This window comes from Gorilla gorilla, chromosome 18 (genome assembly GCF_029281585.2).
Source record: "Gorilla gorilla gorilla isolate KB3781 chromosome 18, NHGRI_mGorGor1-v2.1_pri, whole genome shotgun sequence".
Lineage (NCBI taxonomy): Eukaryota > Metazoa > Chordata > Mammalia > Primates > Hominidae > Gorilla > Gorilla gorilla.
This window is the reverse complement of record NC_073242.2, coordinates 14687883-14710861: the sequence shown is the minus strand read 5'-3', so window position 1 is coordinate 14710861 and position 22979 is coordinate 14687883. Positions and strand designations below refer to the sequence as shown.

Genomic DNA, 22979 nt, shown 5'->3' with positions numbered 1-22979 from the left:
TCTCGTTTAAAAGGAAGACAGTTCATGCTGCTGAGAATAAACTCTAGGGGACAAAACAGAAGCAAGTGACTGGGCAAGAGACTACTGCAATAATTCAGGTAAAAGATAATGGCACAGCTGGGTGCAATAGCTCAGGAATGTAATCCCAGCACCTTGGGAGGCCAAGATAAGAGGAATGCTTGAGCACAGGAGTTTGAGACCAGCCTGGGCAACATAGTGAGATCCCATCTCTAGCTTAAAAAAAAAAAAAAAAAAAGGCCGGGTGCAGTGGCTCACGCCTGTAATCTCAACACTTCGGGAGGCCGAGGCGGGCGGATCACGAGGTCAGGAGATCGTGACCATCCTGGCTACACAGTGAAACCCCGTCTCTACTAAAAATACAAAAAAATTAGCTGGGCGTGGTGGCACGCGCCTGTAGTCCCAGCTACTTGGGAGGCTGAGGCAGGAGAATGGTGTGAACCCGGGAGGCGGAGCTTGCAGTGAGTGGAGATTGCGCCACTGCACTCCAGCCTGGGCAACAGGGTGAGACTCGGTCTCAAAAAAAAAAAAAAAACAAAAACGGTGGCAGTTCAAACAAGGTGCTGGGAGAAGCTGGGAGAGAAGGTAACATCCTGACAATACAGTCGTCCCTCCATATCCATGGGGACTGGTTCCAGAACCCCTCAGAGGACACCAGAATCCACAGATGCTCAAGTCCTTGATATAAAATGGTGTCGTATTTGCATATAACCTATGCACATCCTACCACACACTTTAAACCATCTCTAGATTACTTATAATAACTCATACAATGAGATGGCTATGTAAATAGTTGTTATGCTGTACTGTTTTTAAAATCTGCTCATTTTGCATGGTTGTATTTTTTTGTTGTTGTTTTTTAAAAATATTTTCAGTCTGGGTATGGTGGCTTATGCCTATAATCCTGGCACTTTGGGAAGCTGAGGCGGGAGGATCGCTTAAGCTCAGGAATTTGAGACCAGCCTGGGCAACATAGTGAGACCCTGTCTCTACAAAAGATTAAAAAAAAAAATCAGCTGGACATGGTGGCACGAACCTGTGATCTCAGTTACTCAGGAGGCTGAGGCAGCAGTAGGATTGCTTGAACCTGGGAGTTGGAGGTGGCAATGAGCTATGATTGCACGACTGTACTCCAGCTTGGATGACAGAGCGAGACCTTGTATAAAAAAAAAAAATAGTAATAGTAATAGGCCAGACACAGTGACTCATGCCTATAATCCCAATACTTTGGGAGGCCAAGGTGGGTGGATTGCTTGAGCCGAGGAGTTTGAGACCAGCCTGGGCAACATAGTGAAACCCTGTCTCTACAAAACATACACAATCTCAGCTGGGTGTGGTGGTGCATGCCTGTAGTCCCAGTTACTTGGGAAGCTGAGGTGTGAGAATCACCCTAGCCTGGGAAGTTGGGGCTGCACTGAGCCGTGATTACACCACTATACTTCATCCTGGGCAACAGAGTGAAACCCTGTCTCAAAATAAATGGCCAGGCACAATGGCTCATGCCTGTAATCCCAGCACTTTGGGATACCAAGGCAGGCGGACTACTTGAGGCCAGGAGTTTGAGACCAGCATGGCCAACATGGTGTAACCCCATGTCTACTAAAAATACAAAAAAAAAAAAAAAAAAAAAATTAGCCGGGCGTGGTGGCATGCATCTGTAATCCCAGCTACTCGGGAGGCTGACACATGAGAATTGCTTGAATCTGGGAGGTGGAGCTTGCAGCGAGCCGAGATTGTGCCTCTGCACTCCAGCCTAGATGAAAGAGCGAGACTCTGTCTCAAAAAATAAATAAATTTTAAAAATTAAATAAAAATAGAAATGTTTTCAATCTGTGGTTGGTTGAATCTTCAGATGCAGAACCTGAGGACACATAGGGCTGACTGTATTTTGCGGCAGAGGCTGAATAGGTCTGCTGACCAACTGGAAGTTGAGCTTGAGAGAAAGAGGGGAGTCAGGGATGAGCCTGTGGTTTTTGCCACCAGCATGGAACTGCCATCAACTGTCTGGAAGCCTGCAGGGAGACAGGTTTTGTGGGAAAGCTCACATCTTGTGTTTGTGGTAACCAAGAAATGTTGGGCAGGTAGCTGAGTACACAGGTCTGGAGTTCAGCAGAGACTCTAGCAGCTGGGAGAAGGGTTCACTCCCATGAAGAGGAGCAACTGACTGTTGCCTGTGGGGATGCAGGCTCTGCGTGGACAGACTGTCACTGTCTCATATTCAAGGTGATAGCTAGGTTTTTAAGATAAAATATCCTGATTTTAAAACGTTAGCAACATAAAATTCGCTTGCAAATGCTTTACTAGCCATGAAGCTACATCTGTGGGCCCACCTGCCTGAGGACCAGCTGTTTGCAACCTCTATAGCCAACTTATTGTTCTGCCTTACAATAACCCTGCAAAGTTGGGCATCGCTGTTCTCATTTGATCAATGAGAGAACTAAAGCACAGAGAGGGGAATAGATTTGTCCAAGGTCACATGGCTAGGAAGAAGCATGGCTGAGATTCAGTCTGCATCTGTCTGGGACCCAAGGCTTCCTCCATAACCGCAGCCTGACTTTTAAACAGGCAAGTCCTGGCCTGGAAACAGCCAGAAGGAGAGCAAAGGGAAGGTTCACAGCAGCCTGCCTTGCCAGGAGGTGAATACAACCCAAATAGTTGGGTTGTTGTTAATAATTAGCTTCAAAGGTACGACGGTTTGGAGAACACGCCGGATCCAACTGGATGGACCTCTGTGCAATAAAAGCCCCTGTACCTAGGCCACAGAGTGGACAGAGCAGCATTCAAGACAAGTCTCTGGGGCAAACCAGACTGTCCAAGCCTGGTGTGGATGCCAGCTTGTGGATACCACCTCTTAGTTCATGCCTTGCAGGCCTGGCCTCCCCTGGGGCTCCCTGCTGTAATGCTGCCCTGACCCATAAATCTCTTCCACTGAGGCCAGAGAGGGCCTTTTGAGATACAAATCTGATCACATCAGCCAGGTAAAAACTTTTCTCACTGTTTTTAAGATAGAACCCTGAACACTTGATATGCCTACAGGGCCTGCATGGCTTCCTACCCAGCCTCATCTTGCCAACCACCTTCACCCTCCCACTCCCCGACTCTGTGGCCACACTGCCGTCTCTCATCTTCCCCAAATCCCCATCGGCCCCAGGGCCTTTGCTTCTTCTGCGCCACTTCTAGGCACCCACACCCCCCCTGCAGCCCTCAAATGGGCCCCTCCTTCAGAAGCCTCCCTGACCTCCAGCCAGGTTAACCCCGTCACCTGCTCTTAGATCAGGAAACACGGTGGCCATCTGAGTTTGATCTGTGCTGCCGTGATTGGGGTTTACCTTCCCCATAAGCTTGGAAGGACAGAGACACTGGCTTTTGCTAGAGTAATTGGTCTGCACTTGCTTTTTTTAAAAAAAAACAAAAAAAACAAAAAACAAAAAAAAAACCCCAAAAAAAAAACCCCCACAACAACAACAAACCCACTCCCCATTAAAGCACAGTATGTGGGTATACAGTTGCCACTACTGTTTCTTGGAAAGACTACCCTCGTTCTGAAGTGATGTGCTACCTACTCAATATTAACAATGTCTTTTCTTTTATGGAATGATTGTTCATAAATGCTTTTTTTAAAAATGACTACTCGGTAAACAAACAAAAGTTGGCGATCCGTCCCCAAAAGCTTTGTTTTTTATTTTTGTTTTGATGCTTTTCTGGGCTATGAAATCCTAAGGGCTGGGACCTACTGTTCTGTACTTGATGAGTATTTTCCAGGCCCCCAGACCCTGGGAAGTATGTTCAAGCCTGGGAGAGCGCTCACACCCAGTGTACAGAGGTCTGCTTATTCACAGATGTTTCTCTGCAGGTTTGAGGACTTCCCTTACACACCACATGATCTAACACACTGTCGCGAGGATCTTTTGAGGAACAGCCAGCTAGGTTATGCCAGGCAAGAGTAAAAATGACCCAAAATTGCACCATGGTTACGTCAGAAGTCTCAGACAACAGAATATCATGCAGGCTACTAAACACAAGAGTTCTGAATCTACGAAGCAGCGAGGAGGCTTCCGGACTGCTCCCCCACCCCCCGGACATCCTGGCCGAGCTCCCTCATGGCACGTCTCACCTGGCCGCCCGACCAACTTCAGCACCTTCTGCTTGGAACCAGCTCCTCCTCCAGGATCAGCCCTGCTGATGACAAAATCACCATCCTCCCAGCCCCTGCCACCTGGACTGCCCCAAGCTCAGAACCCCAGAGTTAACCGAGCTCTCTGGCATCGCCACTGCAAACTGTCACAAAATGCTGTACCCAGACTGTCCCGTCCCTCTTTGCCCACTAGCACTGACCCCTGGTCCCTGCCACAGCCTCCTAAATGGCCTCTCTGCAATTCTGTCAGGCACTGTTCTAGGCACAGCACAGATAATGCTCATCTACTCCTCCCAGCAAGTCCTATTTCACAGCTGTGGAAACTGAAGTGCCGGGAGACTCAGTTCCCTTAAGGTAATACAGCTGGCAAGCAGAAAGCAGCAAAGCTGGGACTTCCATCCAGGCACAGTCTGGCCCCTGAGTCCATGCTCCTCGCCGCCCTGCTGCAGGCCTTTCTAGCCCCCAGTGCAGCTCGAAGGCCCCTTCTGGGACCGTCTGACCAGGCAGTGCCAGCTCTAGAAGTGTCCGTTTGGGACAGATGTCCCTGTGAGAAAGCCCTATAGTTGAGATCTGGCTCTTCCCAGCCACTGACCCACTCTTGCTACTTGTGTGCCAGCCACCCCAGTTTCTGTGGGGACCCTGGAACACAGCACCCTCTCTCCCACCTCAGCCTCACCTCTGCCATCCTTAAAAGGCAGTCCTCATTTCTGTGCTTTCTCATAGAAGCTTCTGGTCCCTCCTGGCACAGCACCTCTTCAGAGAGGCCTTCCCTAACCAGCCCATGAGGATTTTCCTCCTGGTTATTCTCTAGCATGGACCCTGCTCATCACCTGTACGGAGCCATCCCAATCAGTCTGTGATCGTGCATTTACTTAACTTACCTGTTAGTGGTTGCTCCCTCCACAACTGGAAACACCTCAAGAACAGAAGTGAAGTCTGGCTTTTGCTCACTCTCACATCTCAGCTCCTAGCACTGTGCCTGGCATACAGCAGGTGCTCAATAAATAGCTGAATGCATGAATGGGTCTTCATTGAATGGGCTTCAAGAATTGATTTTAGAAATCAGAATACAAGTTAGATATATGTAGCACATGCTATGGCCGCAACTATGTGAATGTTAGGTGCCCACATGAACAGGCTGCAAGGAAACTGGATACTGAACACGCCTGGTTGCCAGGTGTCTCTTTGGGGTGTATGGATAATGGACAGATTTCTCCCCTATTGTGGTTGCTCATGATATTTGGAAACAGGCAAGAATCCTTTAAGGAGGCTCTGAGGTCAGTCCCAAGGAATCTGTGGTTTCTCCTCAAAGCCTGCTTGTCCTTGTTCAGGAGGCACACTGGAGTGAGGGAGTCTCACAGCCTAGATGGGATACAGCTCCCTTCCTCTGGCCAAAGCAGCCAGAGCTATATCTTTCTTACCCCTCAAAACAGTGTCATCATCTGAGCGATGACCTGAATGTCTCAGGATACTGTTCTCAGAGTGTTGCTTAAGCAGAAAATGCCAGCCCCATGGAGCCCAGCAGGATGAGTTTCAGCTTGCGTATTCAGCAGCTGCAGCAGGGAAGCAGCCAGCTCCCACTCACTGGGCACCTACTAAGTGCCAAGCACGGTGCTGTGAGCTTTACATGTGATCTCATTTGAGCTCCTTGGAAAGTCTTTTAGAACCCTGTTTTGGTTTTGTTTTTATTTTTTTGAAAGAGGGTCTCACTCTGTCCCCCAGGTTGGAGTGCAGTGGCATGATCAGGGTTCACTGCAGCCTCGAGTTCCCGGGTTCAAGAAATCCTCCCACCTCAGCCCCTCAAGTATCTGGGACTACAGGTATCTGCCACCACAACCGGCTATTTTTTTGGATTTTAGTAGAGACAAGGTCTCACTATGTTGCTCAGGCTGGTCTTGAACTCCTGAGCTCAAGTGATCTTCCCAATTCAGACTCCCAAAGTGCTGAGATTACAGGTGTTAGTCACCACATCCAGCACTAGAACCATTTCAAAGGTAAGGCTACTGAGCCTCACAGGCATGAAGACTCTGGGGAAGATTACAAAGATGATTACTCCAATGATGCCAGTGGCTGCAAAATCAAATGTCAACAAGACCCGGGCGGCAGCACATGGGTGAGCACAGGCCCTGTCTACAGGCCCCTGCACCCTGGCCTCCATTCCAAAGCAGCAGCTGGGGCTGGGGAGGCACTTGGTTTGCAAATGGTGGCAATCAATTCCATTAAAAGGAACAATACAAAGTCCTTCTCTGTTAGAGAGAGGTATTTCTAGATGTAATAATATGATGTCTTCCGTTTGCTTTAATACACTGTGTGGGTGGGTGGCGTATTTTAAACAGACAGATGAAAGGGCAGATAAAATAAAACTTAGCTAAATGGTAAAAACTGTTGAAGCTGAGGGCTGGGTATATGGAGATTCATGATGCTATTTTCTCTAGAAATCCACTGTTCTATCTAGTTCCTCCCCTCTTCCCTTCCCTCCCTTCCCCTTTCTTCCTCCAATCCCTCCTTCCCTTCAACTTCCTTCCACTTCCCTCCCTCCCTTCCTCTCTCTCTTCCTTCCCACCCCAGCCCCCCATCACTCCAGCAGATGTGGCACACGTGGCTGCCAGTTCCTGACCTCTGCCCTCTGCCACTCTCCTCTCTAGTGAAAAACAAAACAGGCTTCACTTTAAGCATGACCAGTTTGCCTCTTTGCTGAGTGGTGACCACATCTTTAATGCTCCCCATGAGAAGCCACCTTTTATGACAGCCGGAGCTCGGCTGTCACACCTGGCCGAGAGACCTGCTGCTGGTCAGCAAGCACTTGGGGTGGCTTCTGGGGAATATCCTTTATGCTGTTGTTTCTTACTGAAGTGTGACAATGGCCAGTGAATACACTTTACGCCACCTCTTCCTGCTGTTTGGAGACAGCACTCCTTTAAGCCTAGCAGACCACATGGAGTCAGGTAAATGGTGAGCAGTCCCTAACATTTCTCCCCAAGTCAGCTTTCTCAAGTTCATCAGGGAGACAAAAACATGCCCAGCTTCCAGTCATGCAGCAAGCAAGAATGGCTTCACCTGTCCTTCACCTGTATTTTGTATACAGAAGGCATTTGGTCAGATTGCACAGTAGGGTGATTTTCCCCCGCAATGGAAGGTGAGGAGAAGCTCCAGCATTTACAATCCCTCCCTCAAAAAAAAAAACGAAAGAAGAAAAAAACCAAATAAACCAACAACACAGGCATATCTTATCCTAGTACCACGTGCTTCCATAATCCCTACTATTTTCTGAAAGTCACCCTCCTTAGCAAAAGACATAATTTGCAATCAGGCTGGGCAAAGACAAACAGCCATTACTTTCTTAACGGCCAACTACCCAAAAAGGCTCAGTTAAGTGATCTCAACTAGCAATCTAATCAATTAAAACTGATAAGTGAAAAACTTTGAACCTTTATTCCAGCAGGCCATTCCTAGGGGGAGGAGGGAAGGAATGTGAATTCCCAGCATAAAATTTAATTCCATTTCACGGATGCAAACATTCTTGCTGCCCTGATGAAGTGCCCCCTCCCCACTGCCCTCCCCCACCCCCCCAAAGCAAGCTCTTTCTCTCCTTGAATCAAGTCAGAGAAAGACTGGTTTATGATTCTTTGCAGCCAACTTGATCAATTTAAACCCTTAGAGAAATTCCTGTGGCCATTTCTCAAGGGCAAAAGGGCCAAAGGAGTTGGGCAGCAGGCAGAGAGGCATCACAGCTGCTTTATTCTTCCAAGAAAGGGAAAGATAAAACATAACTAAGGCCAGAAAAAGAAACCAGACAACCAGGTAACACACAATACTCATTCACTGAGAACCTCTATGTGTCAGGCGGCATGCTATGCTCTTCACATGCATGACCTCCTGTAATACTGACTACAGTTTGCTGAGTACAGTTACACGGTAGGCACTATGCTTGGTCACGTGATATTTCATATTCTATTTCATTCAATCCTGAAAACAACTCTGTACTTTAAGAAAGACCATCTCGTTTTACAGGAGACGAAACGGAGGCTGTGGGGGTCCTGTCATTTGTTCAAGGGAATACAAAGCAGGGTCTAGATCACAACTCTATAGTTTTGTCAAAACTCATTGAATTATACACTAACCCTTGGGGAGTTTTTTTGTATATACATTATATCTTAATAAAGCTGATTTAAAACAGCAACAACAGTGCTACAGAGAGTGGCCCTGTGCTGTTTCTGCCCACCCAGCCACCATCCCTTCTTTGGTGGTTTTCCTTTGAGGGTCGCCTCTTCCCTCTCTCAGGTGATGGGGTTCAAAAGGAACTGGCTCTCCCTCCCACCTCCAAGGCTGGGCATGCGACCCCAGCTTAGACAATCAGTGAGTCACATTCCTCTGACCACTGGCTGGTTCAGGGATGGTCATGTGGCCCAAGCTAGGCCAATAATACCTCTACCCCAGACTTTAGAGAATTAAAGGGAAAGAGAAGCTTCTCTTTCCATCAGGGCTGTGTAGCTGGCTCAACAAATCTTGGGGCTGCTGAAGACCATCTTGCCACTACCTGGTGAGAGCCCTCCTGAGGATGAACAGAGGAAAGCAGAGTTGGGAGATGGAGGAAGGCAGCTTCCTGATGACAGTGTCTGAGCACCCGGATCCAGCCATGCCTGAAGGTGGCTTACTCCTGGACTTCCCAGTGACATCAGCCAATTTCCCTTTCTTTTCCTTAAGCTGGTCTAAGGTGGGTTTTCTGTCTCTTATAACCAAAGACTCCTAATATACCACAATGCCGTTAAGAAACAGAAAACCATGCTGCTCATTAGTGTGCCTGTGCCCTGTAGCAAATGGAGGAAAGAGAAAGCTATACAAATACGAGAGGGGTTCCAGGAACACGGTCAGGCTTTATGCCCATTGTCTTCTCTAAAGCTGAGCCTCATGCTGCAGATGAGAACAATGAGGCACTACACAGCGGAACAAGTAGCTCAAGGTTATGGGCTGAGCACGTGGTTCTCCAGTGTCCAAAGCCTTCATCCTTACCTAAACACTGGTGTTTTGCTTTTTACAAGTTTCTTTCTTTAGCAGCAGAACCCTTTTATCATTGGAATCATATAGAAAATGCTTAATATATAAAACCAACCAAACCGATGCCACTATGTTTATAGGGAGGACAGGAACCTTGGAGTTTGTTCACCCTTGCTTGAGCCTCCAGTTGCTCTGCAGAGACTTTTTAGAGAACCAGCTGGTTGTGAAAGCAGAACCCTCAAACTGATCTCAGAGAACCCAGGGGCCTTTTCTTCAAAACCTGCATGGGACATGCACATCGCTGGCTCAAGGTCACAGCTCAATAATAGTACAAAATGTAGGTTGCACACTGACCCTCCCAGTGGCGTGTGAATCAGCAGAGTGGTGTCCCATGTCCCCCAGCCCCCTGCTGTGACTCAGAGCAGCCAACTCACTCAGATCCAGGACATCATCGGTCTTGATCAGGTCCTCCTCCCGAGTCAGCGGCAACTGTGTCTCAGGCTCCCCTCGCAATTGCAGTGACAGGGAACGCAGCATGAAGAATACCCGGATGGCCTGGACCAACAGTTCAGAGAGCAGAGAAGAGTGAGATTGCAGAGTCATTTCAGTGAGATGCCCCACACCCAGAAATGACACAATGACTCTCTATTAAAAAAGAAAGAAACGCAATAAAGCCCACCTCTTCGGGTGTTGTGATTCTGGTACGTGCTTTTATAACAAGACAGAAAAAAAAAAAATCAAAGGGGGAGTAGCCTGTTTTCAGTTATCCACAGGTTCAGGTTTGGGTTACTTTACCTGAACTGAGCACCTGTCATCTGCCAGGACCTTATCCCCAAGTATCAGGTGACCTTCATAACAATCCCTGCCCAGCAGTCAGCCCCATTTCACAGACCGGGCAGCTGAGACCTAAGAAGGTGAAGTGACCTGCCCAGGCCATGCTTCTAGCAAGGGCTAGACCCTGAGTCTGTCCCAACCAAACCAGCATGGGCTCTGGAAAACCCAATCACTCCAAAAGCATTTCAAGGTACTACCTACTGAATATGGGGGTGGGGCAGACAGAAGAGGGTGAAATGAAATGCCTGTGGGCTGCAGGGCCTGAGACCTGAGGAAAATCCTACCCCTGGGTGAGTCTCTTCAACTCCTGATCCCTTGGTCTTACGACAGGGGGTGTGCTGCTGACGGGGCAGAGACCTCGCACCTGGCAGGTGGGCAGTGACCTTGGTTCCCTGAATGCCCCTCAGGCTTTCCCAGCCGGCAGACCAGGGACACAGGCGGATCCACCGGCACAGGGATTCCTGGCCCACAGAAGTGGTGTCTGGTCAGAATTGTGTGGCCACCAGGTACTTTCAGAGAGCAGAAACAAAGCAGAGTCCCAGCAGTCGGAGCCGTGTGTGCAGAAAGCAGCCTCCAGCCCCAGGACAGGCTTGCCCACCAACCAGAGCAAGGAAGCAGAGGGGCAGTCCACAGAAAAGGCCACCTGCAGGCCTCTCTCCCTGAGGCACAGCTGCTGGGCCTGACTGAGGGTGCAGTGCCCGATGGGGACAGCTCCAGAGTCAGACACACGAGGTCTACATCAGATTCCCAGTTCCACTAGGCTGGGCAAGTCCCGACTTCTGTGAGCTTCCTTTTCCTCATCTGTAAAATGGGCATGATAGCTCGCATGCCTGCTAGGAGGTTCTGAGATAACGCAGGAGGGAAAGCAGCCAGCACAGTGGGGTTGGGGGACAAACCACTGTCACCACTAGGGAGCTGCAAAGGCGAATCCCAGTGCGCCTTTGGGTCTTCTTGTTTATGGCTCTGAAGGCTGCAGTCTGGACCTAGGTGAGGGGAGGTGCCCTCTATACAGCAGTGTGCCTCCCAAAACTAGAAAGGGGCCAAATTACTGTCTGCAAAGAGGTGCACTCACACTGCCTCCTCATACCCCAGGCAATGAGGAGCTGGTCAGCCTGCTTACACCCAGTGCTGCCTTGCGCCCTAACCAGTGGGAGACCTTGGAGCAACTTCCTAATGTTGGAACTGGAAGAGCAATCCTATCTCCTGGCCCTATGCTAAGGTAGTGCAGTCCTCTGTAAACCAGAAAGCACTGGAGAAAGATCAGCTCTTAAGTTACAGTGATGATGATGGTGGTGGTAGCATTCGTATCTGATTGTCAACAGTTTTTAAAAGTACAGCCTTCATAAAGACATCTCTAACAATTGGAAGAAAAAGAAGTGTAGTTCCATTAAAAAATTCAAAAAGAACTTCTATTTTTAAAGCACTTACGGGGTGGCAGGAACTGTGGGCACCTTATTGTAACTTGAAGATTTTATGGAGGAAGAAACAGAGCTGAGAGGGGCAGAGTTATTTCAGCTCACACATCTGCTAAGTGGCTGAGCTGGGTGTGAACTCAGGAATGTATGACATGTGTGTCACTTAACCAAGTGCACCAGGAAACTTAAACATCCATGGCAGTCCAAGTACAGAAAGCCCAAGACGTGGGTGGTCACTTGAAATATTTGGCAGCTTGAGCTCTCATATAAGGAGTCATGACCATGAGGATGAGAAAGAAAGGAAACGGCCCATCACAGCCAGGTCCAGGTCAAGGAGACGCTCATTTCTGTGCCCAAACGCCTGTTCCTCTCGGGGTTTTGAAGGCAAATAACTCATGCAGGACCAGAGCAGGTGGGTGAGAAAACAGAAACGTGTGGCTTTCTGCAGCCCACCACTCTGAAAAATTGTAACCTTTCAATAAATACTTTAAAAGTTCAGAATTTGGCTCCCAATATAGGCCAATATCTGCTTTTGCCTTGCAAACAACACATGGATAATAACAATCATCATCATAAATATAAAATAGAATATAATACACATACAGTCAGCTCTCTGTATCCATGGGTTCCATATCTGTGGATTCAACCAACTGTAGATCAAAAATATTAAAAAAAAAAAAAAAGGGTTGCATCTGTACTCAACTTGTACAGACTTTTTTCCTTATTATTCCCTAATCAATACAGTATAACAAACTATTTACATAGCATTTACATTGTACTCAGTATCATAAGTAACCTAGAGATGATTTAAAGTCTACAGGAGGATGTGCATAGGTTATAAGCAAACACTATGCCGTTTATATAAGGGACTTGAGCATCTGTGGATTTTGGTATCCTTGGGGGGGGTCCTAGAACCAATTCCCCATGGATACCGAGGGATGACTGTATAATAAAATCCCTCAGTGTTTTTCCTGGTTCCTGCCCCAACTCCTAAGAGAAGGAAGGACACATGAGAAGCCATGTCCATGAATGCGAGGAGGGCCGATTCCCACAGGGTGGGGAGCTCCACTCGAGGCAAAACCTGGGCTCCCACGGGGGTAGGGGGGTTATAAGGGCCTGGTAGGCACATTGGGCAGCCCCACAACTCTGTAAATTCACAAAAGAAAGCTAAAATATGAGCATAAGAGCCATAAAATTCACCCCACCACACCCAAAACAATAAGCACTCTCTGATTCCCCATGGCCTGCCGCGTACTGTGCCAGCTGTACGGGGTTGTCTCATCTAAGCTTTTAATGACTCTGCATGGTTCCTATTTTACAGATGGGGAAACCAAAGCTGAGCAATGACAGGCAGCCTGCCCAAGGTCAGTTAGTGAATAACTAGATTCTAAGCTCTGTGTTCTTCCAACCACACTCCTTGACCTCCAAAAGATTTAAGGCCTGGGACCCAGGGTTTTATTGAGTGCTTTTCTTTGCTAAATAAAGACGCAAATTTAAAAGTATTATTAAAAAGGAAAAATAAATTATTATTCTTTCAGAGTCTTCCATAGAATATCAGGAAGGACTGACCCAGGAAGAACAGGTTAGATTTTGAAAAGGATGACAGCTGACCAAGCTCAAATATAAAGAGATTTCTCCAGTTTCTTTGCTTCAGTGAGTCTGGAAGCAAATTCTGGCAAACTCAATGTCACCGGGGAATCAGTCCAATGAGCAGGGGAAGGTGGGTGGCTCTGTAGTCAGACACACTGTGGCTCAAGCTGGGGCTTGGTAATCACGTGACGTGCCCAAGCACAGGCTTATGCTCTGGAAATGGGGCACCCACCATGCAGGTACAACGGGATGGCACCAGTGATGTGCTGAGCCCAGGAGCTGGCCTGGAACAAAGGCTCGGTTTTCACCCTCCTGCTTCCTTGCTGCATGTGCAAGCTGCCTAGTTTAGGCGACAGTCCCTCAAGTTAGAAGCCCACTGAGGCCATGTAGCTGTGAAAGTCAGTCATTCTTAAAAGAGGGCCGAAGCAGTTTAATGTGGGCACAAACCATCGGGAAAGCAATTTGGCAATATGCAGAGGATCATGAAAAAAACACATTCATACCCTTTGAACCAGAAATTCCGCTTCTGGGAACTTATCCTAAAGAAATAATTCAAAAGAAAGAAAAACACTGTATTCATGAAGCTGCTCATTATAGTTTAGTTGAAAATAATGTAATACTGGAAGCAACCAAAATGTCTACTTGCAAGAAAATGCCAGATGAACCTTTATGAGGCCATAAGAAACCAGACTTATTTAAACTATGACAACATGAAAAACTTCTTGTGCTACGACGAAAAGAAAGAAAAAGAAGGGATGAAAGCAAGACCACGGTACACTCTTTTTACAGACAAAGATAGGAGGAGCACAAAAGATGTCTAAGTATTGTTTGTTTAGGGTGATGAAATCATGGGAAAGACTGTTCCCTTTACTTTGGAAATTGTATGAGATGTTATTGTATTTTCTTTAATGTATAATACACATCGAAAAAATAAAGCAAAATATTCTATTTCCTCAAGGCCAATAGTGATAAACACAAAAACTGCTTGTGGTTTTACAAAGGAACAGGGAAACAATGTGGGGACAAATAAAACCTCGTGCAAATATGGGTGTTTCATAACCGCTTCCAAGATGACTATACACAGATGGCTAGTGGCTTAAACTTGGATTTTGATATTCACCAAAAAAACCTATTCCTAACTCTCTTTTCTCTGGCATTAAGCTTCGGTAGATTTAGATCATGAAAGACCCTATTTCTTTCCCACCTTACATACTAGACTGCTCCATTTCTGTTCAGACAATGCTTCCTGAGCACTTACTGTCTGCCAGGCCCTGGGCTTGTCACTTCACAGCCACGCTCGTCTACTCTGGGCAACAGCTGAGAGGCAAGACCCACGAGGGACCTGAGGTTCTGGGAGGGTGAGTGGCTCGCTCAAGGTCATGCAGCTGGAGTTGGGATTTGACCCGTGGTTGGTCTGACTGACACCACTGTTTTCCTTCTTCACTGCTTCTCTCAGGTCCCCCTACATGTGGGATGGGTCCAGCCTAAGCCCAAAGTTCTGCTCCAATGTTCTCACTGGACCCCAACAGCTCCAGTGACCTTCATTTCAACATGAATTTCCCTTCTCAGCTGGCATGGCTCAGTGGCCCCCTTGCTGTTTTGGTCTTATTTTATATTATTTGCTCACCATTCTTGTCTTGCATCTTACTCAGAGCCTGACACCTAGAATATGCTCAACAACTATGTTGAAAGAAAGAATAAGTGATGTGGTTTTTAAAATGCAAGAGGGGGCTGGGCATGGTGGCTCACGCCTGTAATCCCAGCACTATGGGAGGCCGAGGCAGGTGGATCACCTGAGTTCAGGAGTTTGGGAGCAGCCTGGCCAACAGACTGGGGAAACCCAGTCTCTACTAAAAATACAAAAAAAATTAAAAAATCAGCTGGGCGTGGTGGCTTATGCTACTGTAGAGGCTGAGGCAGGAGAATCACTTGAACCTAGTTGGAGCAGGTTGCAGTGAGCCGAGGTCATGCCACTGCACTCCAGCATGGATGACAGACTGAGACTCGTCTCAAAAAAAAAAAAAAAAAAGCAAGAGGGAAAACGGCGTTATCGTGAGATGCCTCCCCACGGCCTGCAAAGCGCTGCCACCATCCTCTCCTGTAGCTGTGCTCCTGCCCCTCCCTCACTTAACTATGCTCCTTGAACATGCCACACTTGGTGGCATCTCAGGGACTGGATGTGTGCTGTTCCCTGTTTGGAAAGTGCCTCCTTTATCACTTTAACCTTCCTGGCTCCTCCTCGTGCTCCAGGTTTCAGCTCAGATGTCAACTCTGCAGAGCAGCTCTTCCGATCACTCTATCTGCAGGAGGAGCGCTCCTCAGCCCCTGGCTATGGCATGCTGTTTCTTTCCTCCAGAGCTCTGATTGTGAGTTGATACCAAACCTGCTATTCTCTTACTTGTTAATAAACTTTACCTCACTAGGTAAAAAGAGCGGTCCAGAAGGCAGGGATGTGTGCTCGCTCATTTCTTCACCCCCAAGGCTAACACAGTATTTGGCACATAGCAAGAATCTAGCAGCTCTTTGATGAATCTATGAATATTTAGGAATGATTTGCCAGGAGAATTGTTTGAACCTCTTTGACAAGTCCTTAAGGAAAATAAAGGATGGAGTTTCTAAAAAGGATCAGCCTCCTTTAAAAAGTCTACTTGGTGGAAAAAAAAAAAAAGAAAGAAAACCTTTGAATCCAAAGGGGTAGCTTGGAATGTTCTTTGGATACAAGCAAAAAACTTGAAACGAACCACATAAGCCCTCAATTGCTTGCTAAACCATGTAACTTCCTTTAGCTCAGATTCAAAGCACATTGGTGTGTTCTGATTTCTGAAGTGGGCTTGAGGAGCTAAGCTTCTGGATGATTCTAGATGGCTCCCTTGCAACAGGAACCGTAGTGAGATGAGTGGCCAAAGCTACCCTTCAGAAAGAAATTATTAAAGTCACAAAGGAAGCTTTTCTAAAGTGGATGCCTTGGCTTTGAGGTAGCCTGGCCTCTTTTATATCATTCTGCTACCCAGGGACCCTGGGAGGACTTGAGAGTTGCTTTTGGAAACTTGTCAGACAGGCAAAGAGACTCTAGAGAAGCTGAGATATTCTCTATCTGTGCTTCAGCCAGCCACTCGGGCTGTGCATCCTATCCGAGACAAGGGAGGTAGGCAGCACAGCCCTGGGAACCTGCAACTCTGTGACATGTGAGGGGCAAAAAGACTATCATCGAGACCTGCCATTGGCTTGCTGCTGAGTCCTCACAATAACTCTGGAAAGACAGGCACATTTTACTTGACAGATGGAGACAGCAGCTCAGAGTAGACAAGAAGCAACCTCCCTTCCGCCACATGCCTGACAAACTGGCCCCTGCATTTCTCCCATCTCTCGCCTGTGGATCAGGACCACCTGCCCCAGCCCAGCAGGGCATGATGTCATGAAACTGTGTTAAGAGGTGACAGCCAAGGTTCTCAAGGGGCTCCAAGGCTCCCGTCATCTGGCTCCTGCCAGCACCCCCAGCCTCATCACATCCTACTGTGGGCTCCAGCTGCAATCACTGCCGTGTTGGTGCCAGAATGTGCCACTTGTCTCTGGGCCTATGCCTCCCTATCTGATGCCTGTCCCACTTCCTGCTCCAGGTGGGATTAGTGACCTGACCTAATGCTGCTTGAATAATGGCCTGAGCCACATGACCTGCCACTGTCTCTTCCCACTTTGACCTCTAAGGCTCTGATTTCTTCAGGACTGGGGCTGTGTTTTTGCTGTCCCAGTGTCCTGAGCAGAGCCAGCAGATCTCAAGAAGGCAGTGTGGGAAGCAGTGGGTCAGAATGCCTAAGAGTCTAGGTTCTGGGGGCCACATTGCCTGGGCTGACTTGTGGCTCAGCTACTCACTAGCTGGGTGACCTTGAGCAAATCACCAGACCTCTCCATGCATCAATTTCTTCCCCTGTGGACAGGGCGTGGTGGTTCATATCTGTAATCCCAGCACTTTGAGAGGCTGAGGTGGGCGGATCGCTTGAGTCCAGGAGTTCAAGACCAGCCTGGGTAACATGGCAAAACTCCATCTCTACAAAAAATACAAAAATTAGCCGAGTGTGGTGGCACACACCTGTAATCCCAGCTACCCAGGAGGCTGAGGTGGGAGGATCGCTTGACCCCAGGGGGCAGAGTGTATTGCAGTGAGCCAAGATGTCACCACTGCACTCCAACCTGGGTGACAGAGCAGGACCCTGTCTTTAAAAAAAAAAAAAAAAAAAAAAAAAAAAAAAAAATTCTTCCTCTGTAAAATGGGGATAATAATAGTGCCAATCTCCTAGGATGGTTATAGAATTTAATGAGGAAATCCACATAAAGAACTGATTTGAATTGATCTACTTCATAACAGAGGCTATGTGTTCATAGAAGTGGTAAGAAAAACCCTGATAAACTGTGAACCAAAAGAAGGTAGAGTGTGGGCTGGGTGTGGTGGTACATGTCTGTAATTTCAGCACTTTGGGAGGCCAAGGCAGGAGGATGGCTTGAGGCCAGGAGTTCAAGGCTAACTTGGGTAACTTACCAAGACTTCATCTCTATAAAACATTTAAAAATTAGCTAGATGTGGTAGCTTGTGCCTGTAGTTCCAGCTACCGACGCTGAGGTGGGAGGATGGCTGGAGCCCAGGAGTTTGAGGCTGCAGTGAGCTATGATCGCACCACTGCACTCCAGGATGGATCACAGCTCACTGCAGCCTCCAAAACAACAACAACAACAACAACAACGACAACAACAAAAAGGCAAAGTGGAATCCAGAGCAGCAGTGCTCAGCGTTCAGTCCTCTGGACCTTCTGGCTCAGGGGCGCGGGGGGATCTCCCAGGTGGGGCCTTCTTGGCCCAGGATGCTGTGGCCCTGGCTGGGGGTGAGCACGTCAGCATCGTGAAGCAACACATACACATCTGTCAGAACCAGTCCTCCAGTGAAAGCTGATGCCAGGACGTCCAGTGCAAACACTGCCACCCACAAACAGAATCGTGTGCCTGGCTGGGAGGACATGGAAGGAAGGCGTCAGTGGCCCGGACAGGGTGGGTCCTGCGGTGAGGCTTGTGGGTTTGGTCAGACAGTTGGAAATGTGGATTGACTCAAGACACATGGGTCCCACTTCCTCTGCACCCCCAGGCTTCCGAGGTAGAACCACCAGCTGCAGGGAGGAAGGTTCAGACTCCTCGTGTCTGAGGTGCAAATGACAGGTCATTCCTGTTTTGCAAAATCCAAAAGTGAAACACCTCTGTCACACACGAATTAACTCAGATGATACAGGCTGACAAGGGGAGCTGTGTGCAATGAATTCCTCTAAACTATACACAAATACTCATGTCTCCAGGGAATGATTTTCTAGGAAAAGGTGATGGTGCTTTCTAAGAAAGAAACTCTGATCTTACCCGGCAGATAAAATACCATGAACACCCCTGAGGACACTGCTTCCTAGAGTGCCTGCTTCGGAAAAAAAGGGCTGATAACGGAAGCACACACTGCAGCTGGTTCTGAGAACTAACCTTTTCACAGATATCTGTCTTGCAGGCTGGTGAGATTCACATTTAATTTGACTGTGTCCCAAGAGCAGGTAGATGCCTTAACATCGCACTATCTCTGGGGGTCCTGAGACCACTGGGCTACGATTTCACACCAACCTCACCTGCACTGGATGTACCGTGCTCACCCCTGACGGTTCACAGAAAACTGGCCCCATTGCCTTCTACTCCTGAGCTCAGGGCTTGTCTGTCTGCACTGGTGAAGGCTACCTCTCTGCAGCCAACACTGGGTGCCAGATGCAACGGAATGCCAAACCCTACTTTCCAAAGGGTAAAAACATGCCTTGGAAAGTCATGCCTGGGGGCAAGTGGGTACTCTCTATCCACTGTCTAAGCTGTGTTGAGGGCAGGCTCTTGACTTTGACAAAGAAGCCCTTTCCTCCCTGGTCTGGGAGTGGTTCTGGAGAACAGTGGCCCAGGAGATGACAGGTCCTGTGCTCACTCACCCGCCGGGTCTTCTCCACATCGCCACACGGCAGCCGCTTCACGAAGTCAATGCCCGTCAGTGGCGTGCCTGTTGGGGGCAGCAGGATGGAGGCGTCCATCATGAGATATTCCACGTTCATGGGCTTCATCTAGAAGAGACATTACAGGAAACCTCAAAGCAGATTCCTTACTTGGAAGGAGGAAGGGGCCGGGGGAGGTTACACAGGCCCCTCGCCTTCACCCGCATTTAGTAAATGTAAATGAGTGATCTAAACCCTGGATTTAGATTGAAGTAAAGCACAGATAAGGGAGCAATGTGCCTTTTGGTTTTCTAAATTGCAGATTTTTCCTTTAATTGGAGCAGCAGCTCAGACTCTTGAGAAGCTGCATCCTTGCTGTGAAAAGCTTGCTCCTCTTCGCATTCTCTCTCCACCTCAGCAGGGACAGGGATTCTCAGCAGGAGGCCAGGTATGCTTTATCCCTGTGGGTGCAAGCCTGTCTGCCACCTGCTTCCTCCTCTCTGTCCTTCCAGTGATGATAACAGCTATGGCGATGGCAGCTTCTGTTTAACGAGAGCTGATTCCGCGGCAAGCTGTGACCTAAGGGCTTTTGAGGAGCTGCTTCCCACTTTGCTGATGAGGGAACACAGTCTCAGAGAAGCAGAAAAATGGATCCAAGGTCGCTCAGCTGGTGGGTGGCAGAGCCGAGACATGAGCCCAGGCCTGTCTTGCTCCAGGGCCTCTGTGATTCCCACCCTAAGACCAATGTTTCCCCTTCCTTCCTTGTCCCCTTCACATCTTACCTGGGATAATATAACACAATCATTATTGGAGCATCTACTAAGTGCCAGGCACGTGCTGGGATCACCTCCTGCTGGACGGCAGGTGCTGGTGGGCCCATCATAAAAGGGACACTGAGCTCAGAGGAGGAAAGGCGCATGCCCACGGCCACTGGGCCAGAGCTGACGGCCTCTTTCCACACCACCTCTGCGAAGCCTTCTTTGATGACTAAGACACAGGGTGACATCCCCTCCCTGCCACCTCTCCCAGATCTCTGCTGCATCAGTAGTAATCAATGCACACGTGTTGTTGAACACTAACACTTCATTTCCCTGGCTTCACAGAGGAAGGGTAAGCTTTCTGCAGAATTCATTTTACTCTTTCAAACATCACAAGCTTTCCTTGTGTCTTCTCTTTTCAGAAAGTGGGCTTCAAACATACCACTTTCCCCCTCTTGCTAGGTAAAGCTGACTACATAGGGCAGGGATGTAGGGAGGGCCCAGTGGCCCAGATACCTGGTGCTATGGTTTGAACGTGTCCCCCAAAGTTCTGTGTTGGAAACTTAATCCCCAGTGTGACAGTGCTGAGAGGTAGGGCCTAACAAGACGCGATTAGGTCTCATGAATGGAGTAATGTTGTTATCGCAGGTGTGGCTCAATGATGGTGAGAGTGACTTTGTTATAAGAGTGAGTTCTGTTCCCTCTTGCTCTGTCTTGCCCTTCCGCATTCCACCATGGGATGACATGGCAAGAAGGCCGTCGCCAAATGCTGGCACCTGATATTGGACTTCCCAGCATCCAGAACTGTAAGAAATTTCTTTTTTTTATAAATTAAGTCTGTGGTATTCTGTTATAGCTGCAGAAAACATACTGAGACACCCGGTGAACGGGCCAGGGGGCCAAGGAGCCACTTGGTGCATGCTGCCTGCCTTTTTCTTTTGGACACTTTAAGTACTTTCCTCCAGAAGCCTGAGGTCCCCCACTCCAAATCCTCTAACCCAGCAAGGGGGGCAGCTCCTGCCTCACTCATGCACTTGCAGCTCCCTTCCCCTCTACTCCTGCTGCCCCCTACAACCTTCCCAGTGAACCTCTCAGGCCTGCTGGGGGCAGAGCTAGGCCATCACCTCACTGAACCTTTTGCATTAAACCAGAGGCAATAAGGGAAATGAAGGAAAGGTCACAAGTCATGGTCTAACTTTGGTACAGCGGCTGGCCTTGGAGGGCCTGTCCCCACCCCCTTCCACTCAGAAGCTGCATTCCTGAAGGCTGAGGACTGATTTTCAGATACAGAGCAAGGGCGTGGCACCTTTGTATTTCTCTGGAATGCCAGGCATTGTATAGGACACACAATACATGTTTGATTAAAACAACCAACCAACAAACAAAAAAACCTGGGAAGCTCCCCACGGTGGGAGGGGGAGGAAGTATTTGTTGTGTATAGACCCATGAGTATCTGTTGTTGTGTACGGACCTATGAGGCCTCTTGTTGGCTATTTCATATACAGCCTGGGTGGCTCTGAGGTAGGGATCCCCCACCTTACGGATTAAAAAAAAAAAAAATTGCCAGGCGCGGTGGCTCATGCCTGTAATCCCAGCACTTTGGGAGGCCGAGGCGGGCGGATCATGAGGTCAGGGTTTTGAGACCAGCCTGGCCAGCATGGTGAAACCCCGTCTCTACTAAAAATACAAAAATTAGCTGGGTGTAGTAGTGGGCGCCTGTAATCCCAGCTACTCGGGAGGCTGAGGCAGGAGAATTGCTTGAACCCAGGAGGCAGAGGTTGCAGTGAGCCGAGAACGCACTACTGCACTCCAGCCTGGGCGACAGAGCAAAACTCTGTCTCGGAAAAAAAAAGAAAAAAATCAAGGCTCAGAATTTCAGCAATGCACTCAAGGTTGCACTGTCAAAAGCAGACACTGAGCAGGGGTTTAAGAGCTCAAGCTTTCCCACATGGTCAAGTGCCATAGAAGCCTGACATCTCCAAACAGGAAACCAAACTGTAGGGAATGACATTGCAGGGGGATGTCTCGGGGGTAAGAGGAAATGACAAATGACAACTGAATCCCTTCCACTCTAATGAATGGTCTGAAGGGTGGAAGACTGAGCCTCTCTCGAAGGGGCTGGAGGAATGATGAGGGGCTGTGGATGCGCAGCCCACGGGGGCCTGGCACAGGGTGCTGCTGGGGTGTTTCTGGAGATGACTTATGCCAATTTACACCTTTCCTCTGAAAAGGCTCCACGGCAGCCTCAGACATGCAGTGACAAAGGACGTGGTGAGGGCCCGGCTGTCCAGATTCCTAGGGAATGGGCTGCGAAGCCAAGGAGCCAATTAGTGCACGCTGCCTTTTTCTTTTTGACACTTAAAACACTTAGGTTTATTATAAACTTCCCAAATCACACATGCTTTGGTGGGTAATATCCACAAGAAGGATCATTTATCACGTACTTATGGAGTACCTAGCCAAGGGCAGGTGCTGGGATAACAGAGACAAACGCGCAAAGCAGAGAAAGCTGCGATCTTCTGAACCTATGGCTTCCCGCGATTCTGCTTGCGGGAGGAGGAAGGAAGCCCATGTGCTGGCACTGCAGACTGGAGGGAGAGCTGCATGCTGAAACATTCCAGTGGAGCAGCAAACAGGGAGGCAGGGACATAATACATGGAGAAGCACGGGGGCTGGGGGGCTGGGCTGTCCTCCTCTAGAAGCGTGGCTCTGCCACTCACCGGCTGGGCAGACTTGGGTACATCACTAGACCTCTCTGACTCAGTTTCCTCATTAGCAAGTGATATGGTTTGGCTCTGTGTCCCCACCCAAATCGCACCTTGAATGGTGAGACACATGAGAATCCCCACGTGTCAAGGGCGGAACCATGTGGCGGTAACTGAATCATGGGGGCAGTTTCCCTTATACTGTTCTCATGATAGTAAGTTCTCATGAGATCTGATGGTTTTCTAAGTGTCTGGCATTTTTTCTCCTTGCACTAATTCTCTCTCCTGTCACCCTGTGAAGAGGTGCCTTCCACTATGATCGTAAGTTTCCTGAGGCCTGCCCAGCAATGTGGAACTGTGAGTCAATTAAACCTCTTTTCTTTATAAATTACCCAGTCTTGGGTATTTCTGCATAGCAGTATGAGAAGAGACTAATTCAGCAAGAACGGGACAATGGCAGTAGCTATTACCGTTGGTTGGTGTGAGGATGAAGAGATATAATCTGTACAGCATGCTATATACATCCAGCACAGAGTAAG

At 48.4% G+C, this 22979-nt stretch overlaps 1 protein-coding gene across 10 annotated transcripts in view; it reads right to left on the bottom strand.

The window, feature by feature from the left end:
• Positions 1 to 22979, bottom strand: part of CLEC16A (C-type lectin domain containing 16A) — a 237361-nt gene that overhangs the window by 111294 nt on the left and 103088 nt on the right. For all 10 annotated transcript variants that reach the window (XM_055365296.2, XM_019012487.3, XM_055365306.2 and 7 more), the window contains exons 17-18: positions 18978 to 19106; positions 9583 to 9703 (exon numbers count right to left, since the gene is read on the bottom strand). In XM_055365296.2, coding sequence (XP_055221271.1) covers positions 9583 to 9703; positions 18978 to 19106 — 250 coding nt within the window. The remainder of the gene's footprint in view (positions 1 to 9582; positions 9704 to 18977; positions 19107 to 22979) is intronic.